The sequence below is a fragment of the Jaculus jaculus genome, chromosome 17 (genome assembly GCF_020740685.1).
Source record: "Jaculus jaculus isolate mJacJac1 chromosome 17, mJacJac1.mat.Y.cur, whole genome shotgun sequence".
Classification (NCBI taxonomy): domain Eukaryota; kingdom Metazoa; phylum Chordata; class Mammalia; order Rodentia; family Dipodidae; genus Jaculus; species Jaculus jaculus.
The window spans coordinates 57,115,516-57,122,949 of NC_059118.1; the positions used below are offsets into that span (position 1 = coordinate 57,115,516).

The window sequence follows — 7,434 nt, forward strand, 5'->3', positions numbered from 1 at the left end:
TAATGTTCAGAGATTAGTTGAGTCACAATTGTATAATATAAATGCACTGAATACCACTGTACACTTAAGGGCAGTTAAGATGGTAATTTTTTTGTGTGTGTATGTGTATGTATATGTATATGTATATGTATGTGTATGTGTGTGTATGTGTGTGTGTGTATATATATATATATGCCAAATTTTATTTCTTTCTTTCCACATGTGTGTGTGTGTGCCAGAGTCTCTTCCGCTGCAAACACACACCAGATGCTTGTGCTACATTTTGCATCCAGCTTTATGTGGGTGGTTGGGGAATTGAAGCTGGGCCAGCAGGCTTTGTAAGCAAGTGCCTTTAACTACTGAACCATCTCCCCAGCCCCAACATTTTTTTTTTATTGAAACAAAATATACATAGACTTGGGAAATGGCTCAGGTGTTAGGGGCACTTGCTTGCAAAGCCTGACAGCTCAGGTTTGATTCTCCACTACCCGCATGCTGCAGTTACATTCACGTCGCTGAGATAAATACTCAACTAGAAGCAGCTCATGGGAGGACAGCATTTATATCTAGTGGGAGCAGAGGCCAGACGTCACCTCCTGGCCAACAGCAGCAGCAGGAGAGTGTTTCAAACACTGGCAAAGGAAAGCTGGATGCAACATCAGCCCACCCCCAACAACTCCCCTCCTCCAGGAGGCTCTAATTCCCAAACTGCCGCCAGCTGGGGGACCCAGCACTCAGAACGCATGGGTTTACACTGGACATCTAATTCAAAGCACCACACCACAGAAAGCTAGGCACACAAAGTGATGCATGTGCCTGGAGTTTGCAGTAGCAACCGGCCCTGGCACACCCATACTCCCTTTCTCGAGTATTTTAAAAATCGAAAAACCAAAATAAAAATTTAAAACGTTAGGCCTGGAGAGATGGTTTAATGGTTAAGGTGTCTGCCTGCCTGCAAAGTGTAAGGTTTGATTCCCCATGACCCACATAAGCCAGATGCACAAGGTGGTGCATGCAACTGGAGCTAGTTTGCAGTGGCTAGAGGCCCTGGTGTGCCCACTCTTTCTCTATCTGCCTCTGTCTCTCTCAAATAAATTAAAAAATTTTTTTTAGGGCTGGAGAGATGGCTTAGCGGTTAAGCGCTTGCCTGTGAAGCCTAAGAACCCCGGTTCGAGGCTCGGTTCCCCAGGTCCCACGTTAGCCAGATGCACAAGGGGGTGCACGCGTCTGGAGTTCGTTTGCAGAGGCTGGAAGCCCTGGCGCGCCCATTCTCTCTCTCTCCCTCTATCTGCCTCTCTCTGTGTGTCTGTCGCTCTCAAATAAATAAAAAAAATAAAAAAATTAAAAAAAATTAAATAAAAAAAATAAAGGCGTGTGCCACCATGCCCAGCAAAAAAAAAAAAAAAAAAAAAAAAAAAAAAAAAAAAAATTTTAAAAGTTAAAGCTTTTCAGGTATTTGAACCACAGTGCCCCCTCCTGGCCAGGGCTGCATCTCTCCAGTTGGGAGCAACTACCTCCATTTAGCTTCTTGTGCTCTCATTCTGAGCCCTTTCCTTCTGGAGAAATTAAAAGCAAAAAGATGGCTTGTCTTTCCTCACGGCAACAAATTCTCTCGTTTGTGCAGGTGACTGCTAGCACGGGAGCCCTGCATGGAAGGGCTCTTCCCCCAGCCTGTCGGCACTGAGACCGCTGCCCCAGCACTCCAGGACAGAAGCCTTTTCAGAGCTGCAACGCCTTTCATCCTCCTGGTGGAAGCTCTCTGGAAATGAGGCCAGGGCTTGCAAAGCCATTCAACCCGGTCACAGGGCCGGAGTCACTGAGGTCTGCGTGGAAACCTGCACTCCCATATCTATTAAGGCCTCCTTGTATTTTCTTTGACAACAATTCAGTGTCCTTGACCCAGATAAAACACTTACAAAAAGACCTTTCAGAAGTGATATGTTTAGATAAGGTAAATCCCCTACAATCCACTCATGCGTCCATCTGTTCAGTTTAGAGGAGTGTCCCCTGACCCATGGGCTCAGGATCGGGTTAGCATGGAAGAAACAAAGGCTGGTCCAGAGCCCATCACTGAAATCCAATCTTCAGGCCCGTTTGCTCAGCCCTGCAGGTACTGTTAAGAGATGGAAGCAAAAAAAAAAAAAAAAAAAGGGCTGGAGAGACGGCTTAGTGGTTAAGCGATTGCCTGTGAAGCCTACGGACCCTGGTTCGAGGCTTGTTTTCCCAGGACCCACGTTAGCCAGATGCACAAGGGGGCGCATGCGTCTGCAGTTTGTTTGCAGTGGCTGGAAGCCCTGGAGCACCCATTCCCTCTCTATCTGTCTCTTTCTCTCCCTCTCTCTCTGTCACTTTCAAATAAATAAATAAATAATGAACAAAAAAAAAGAGATGGAAGCCACTCCACTGACTCACACACTTGCCTACTGGTTTTGTATTTATGAAAGAGAGAGCGAGCGAGAATTGGCACACCAGATCCTCCATTCACAGCAATCAAACCCCAGACACGTGCATCACCTTGTGCATCTAGTTTACGTGGGATCTGGAGAGTCCAACTGAGTCTTTAGGATTTGCAGGCAAGTGCCTTAATCCATGCCATTTAATCCATCTCTCCAGCCCCCTACTGGTTTTTAGTGACCAGGACAAGCCACTGTAGCACCTAGAGACTTGCTGCTATCAAGCCGTCGCTTAAGACCCGAGTAGATGTATCTCAGAGCTGCCATGGGAGTGGCTTGCTTCTCTGGATTTGCTCAAGTCTCGCTGCATGCTGCTGAGGTGGCTTTGTGGGCAATCTAGAATTTTCCCCCAGTGATTTGTTACTCTACAGAGTGACATGCCATTGCATACACCATCAGTTCAGTACTTCATAGAAGTTTCCTGAGTTTTGGGGACGTGTGGCTGTGAGCCTATAAATTCCTCTGAAAGTCAGTGTTCTCCTCCTTGCATAGCAGCCCTTATACTAGCGGCCACTTTTCTGGGTGCACTCCTTTTACCCCACCCCCCTTTACTCTGCAGCCCTAACTGTCCACATGTTCATGGAGGATGCACCAGTGTCTGCACTTTAGAATTTAACTTGCCTGCCCTCTTCCTTTGAGCCATGTGGACTTGCATGGCTCAAGCCTGGTCCATCTTGAAGAAACAGGACCCAGGTGAAGCAGGTGGAAACAAGGTCCCAAGAGGTCAAAACAGTTCCTGAAACTCCTGCCTCACTGCTTTTCAGGAGATAAAGTTCTCACTTCAGTTACTGCTGTCCAGATAACAGAACATTAACACGTGTTTTAGAGCTGTTTTCCCCCAAATTAGCTCCAGTGTGAGTTTTAAGGGACCTCACTTTTTTTTTTTTTTTTTTGAGGCAGGTACTCACGCTAGCCCAGGCTGGCCTTGAATTCACAGTGATCTTTCTACCTCGGCCTCGTGAGTGCTGGGATTAAAGGTGTGTGCCACCACGCCTGGCATGGCAGAGAGAGAGGAAAAGAGAGAGAACAGGTGCACCAGGGTCTCTAGTTGCTGCATTCGCCACTGTACATGTGGATTTATGTGGGGCTATTGGGAAATAAAACTTGTGCCTTTAGGCTTTATGGGCAAGTGCCTTAACCACGGGGCCATCTCTCCAGCCCAAGGGATTTTACTTTTAACCCAGGAAACAAATGCCATCATGTTCTCTCTGGGTCCCTGGCGGGCCACGCTTTCCTGCTCCTAGAGGCGGCACCGCTCCCCAGCTGAACGATGCTCGCTCCCTCTCTGTTCCGACACTTAACCAGAATCACCTCTCCCCCCACCGGCGCCCCTCAGTCTACGCAGAGTACAATACAGACTTTAAGACTGGCAATTTGTGAAGGTACCTTTGGGCTCTCCGAGGGAGTCCAGGCCCGCCGCAGCAGCACAGAGCCCACGGGGAGTCCTCAGCCCGACCCGGCAGTAGATACCCAGAGCCCTCCAGGGGCCTCCAAGGTGTGTTTGCTGCTGGCTGAACTGTAGATGAATCTTTTACCAGCTGACCCTCCTTAAGACTGCTTGCCTTCTGCCCTGTGCTCATTAAGAAGCACCATCTGAATGTGGCCCTCTGTCCCACCTGCATCTTTTTATTTATTTATTTTAGAGTGAGCGAGAGATACAGGCCCGAGCCACTGAAATTGAACTCCAGATCAGTCAGGGCTACACAGGAAGCTTTAGGCTCACCATAAAAAAAATAAAAAAATAAAAAAAAATCAGAGGACTGGAGAGATGACTTAGTCCCACAAGGCACTTGGTGCTCAAGTGTAGGGACTGGATTGCACCCTCATAAATGCCTGGGGGTGTGGTAGCAGGCCTGCAATCTTAGCACTCAGCAAGCTGGCCAGCTAGAGGAGCTGAATAGGGGAGTTCTGAGCTCAGGTAAGAGGCTTTGTCTCAGTGAAATAAAGAGGAGATAGAGGAAGACACCCAAAGTCAACCTCTGGCCTCCACATACACACCCCCACACATGCATGTGCCCACATGTATATAAACACACACACACACGTACCACACTGTGGGGGGTTGAGTGTACAGTGTCCCTGATAGCAGCCTCATGTGTTTGTGATTCTGCCTCATGCTTCATCCCCAGTGGTAAAGCCTTTGGGAGGCAGAGCATTGCTGGAAGAGGAGCATTGCTGGGAGAAGGACTTGGGCTTTGATAGTCCAGCCTCCTTGCCAGCACTGGAGCTCACTCTTGTTTTTCTTCTCTGTGGCAAAGTATGACGCCCTGGCTGTCTTCTCTGCCATGGATTTCCTGCTGCGATGATACATCCCCTCAAAACTGTCAGCCAAAATAAACCTTTTCCTCCTATAAGCTGCTTCTGACTAGGTGTTTTGTCCCATGTCCCAGCTACATACACACAGTAACTGCTACACACATAGACAGACAACACACACACTTTGAAAAGTCTGAACCTGGGCTGGAGAGATGGCTTGGCAGTTAAGGCCCTTGCCTACGAAGCCTAGGGGCGCAGGTTCGATTCCCCAGTACCCATGTAAAGCCAGATGAACAAGGTGCTGCATGTATCTAGAGTTCATTTACAGTGGCTAGAAGCCCTGGTATGCCCATTTTCAATCTCTCTCTTTTTCATAAATAAGTAAAATAAAAAGTCTGAACCCACCTTTAGTATAGAACTGCTAATATTGACTTTTGTCTCTATGGGCAGACAGGATTGTGAGTTGGCCAATTTTTTTTCTGATTATTTACAAATACAGGTCAATTCTAAAAGGAGCTGGTAGTGATGCAGACAACATGCTTTCCAGAGCTTTCATATTTAGCACTCTGGTTGGTAATATAACATATGCCAGAAAGAGAGGCGTTACAATGGTTTGATTTTTATCCCATGCCCCACGATGTCCCAGAGCTAGAGATATGGCTCAGTTGGTAGAATGCTTGCCCAGCAGGCATGAGGCCCTGGGTTTAAGCCTCTGTACTGCATAATACCAGTCATGGAGGTACAGGCCTGCCTGTTATCCTACCACTCTGGGGATAGAAGCAGAAGGATCAGAAAGTCATGGTCATCCTTGGCTATATAGCAAGTTCAAGGTCAACCTGGTTTACATAAGACCTTGTCTCAAAACAACAACAACAACAAAAAAAAAAAAACCCAAAACAGCAGCAGCAACAACAACAAAAGCCCCATGGGCACCCAGCGGCATCTTTTAGCATACAGACGCCCATGCTCGCCTTGGCTCCTCCACATTCATGCCCATCCACGACATCTCACTTCCACCCAGCCACTCATTCCTTGCTCTAATTCCTTTCCTTTCCTGCCCTGCACATGCTGTGATAATCAGGCCATGACTTCTTCATGTAGCTCAGCCAACCCCCCACCCCCCCAATACCAGACTCCCCCAAAGAACAGGTTCAGAGTTCCAGGAAGGCTAAAAAGGTGAATACATCAGATGTTTCTTTAGTTGCTTCATTTTATTTTCATGTATTAATTTCATTCTTAGAAAAACAAATAGCTTGGTGTTCCCTTCTCTCCTTTTTTTTTTTTTTTTTCTTTGGTTTGGTTTTTTGAGATAAGGTCTCACTCTAGCCCAGGCTGACCTGGAATTCACTATGGGTGGCCTCGAACTCACAGTGATCCTCCTACCTCTGCTTTCCCAGTGCTGGGACTAAAGGCGTGCGCCACCATGCCTGCTTTCCCTTCTCTCCTTTATCCCCAACATTAAATAGAGGGATCAGAAGGCTAAGAAGAGAACATGGGAAAATTATTTTATGTTGACATTAGGGCCACAGTACTACGTAAATGGTATGAGCAGTCACCTTCTCACAGCTGGGCTGAAACACCCAACTAGAAGTAGCTTTGGGGAGGAAAGGATCAATTTCAGCTTACACCTTTGAAGTTTGATCATGGCGGAGAAAGCATGGCAGCCAGCTCCAGCTCACATCTTTATATGAGAGAGAGAGAGAGAGAGAGAGAGAGAGAGAGAAGAAACCAAGCTAGCTAACGTGCAGGGCTGGACTAAAAAATTCTCAAGGCCCACCCCCAGTGACACTCCTCCTCCAGCAAGGCTCCACCTCCCAAAGGCTCTACCAGTTAGGGACTAAGCATGAGGCTTAGTCACAAAGATATGAGGCTACGGGGGACATTTTGCATTCAAGTCAACACAATTGCCTAATAAAATAATTAATTGCTTTACTTGTCACTGTGACCAAGTACCTGACAGAAGCAACTTGAGGGAGGAAGAAGTCATTTGGCTTACAGTTTGAGAGGGAACAGTCCATCATGGTGGGGGAAGCATGGCTGCTAAGATGTCTGGGTACACGGCAGCTGGAGCTTGGGGCTCACATCCTAGGAATCGGATGACAGGCAAGAATCATAACTGAGCTATAACCCATAACAGCCCCCCCCAAGTGACTCCCTCCCCTACCTTCTAAACGTCCCCAAATGATGCCATCAGCAGGGGAACAAGTGTTTGAGTGCCTGTGCCCATGGGAGACATTTCACATCCATACATCTCTTAGTAAATCTGTAATGCCTAGGAGTCTTTTCTCAGAGAAAACTCCCAGAAAGGAATGTATCAGTTACTTTTTGTTGCTGGGACCAAGTCCTCAACCAGATGCAATTTATGGAAGGCAAAGGTTTTAGTTTGGCTTCTAGTTCCAGAGTAGAACTCCTCATGGCAAGGAAGGCATTGCAGGAATGAGACGCTGGTGTGCTATTGCCACAGCAACGGGAGGACAGAGTGATGAGCGAGCAAGTATGGCTGGACTATAAAACCTTGAGGCCTGTCCCCACTGACACACTTCCTCCAGCAAGACTCCAGCTCCTAAAAATTCTACATCCTTATCAAACAGTGCCACCACCAGAGAACCAGGTGTAGCAACACATGAGTCCATGCAGGCGTTACGTTCAAATCCCACAAGGAACCTGGGAACTTGGCTAGAAAACAGCCCAGCTTTCTAGCTGTGGTCTGGGCTAGACTGGGATTTGTTCACCAGTACATGTGTCC

The 7,434-nt window shown here is 47.4% G+C and overlaps 1 protein-coding gene across 1 annotated transcript in view; it reads left to right on the forward strand.

The window, feature by feature from the left end:
• The first annotated feature begins 3,702 nt into the window (after positions 1-3,702).
• The window catches only part of LOC101606907 (TBC1 domain family member 7), an 8,693-nt gene continuing 4,961 nt past the window's right edge, over positions 3,703-7,434 (forward strand). Inside the window, exon 1 of the mRNA XM_045136366.1 lies at positions 3,703-3,927. Coding sequence (XP_044992301.1) covers positions 3,703-3,927 — 225 coding nt within the window. The remainder of the gene's footprint in view (positions 3,928-7,434) is intronic.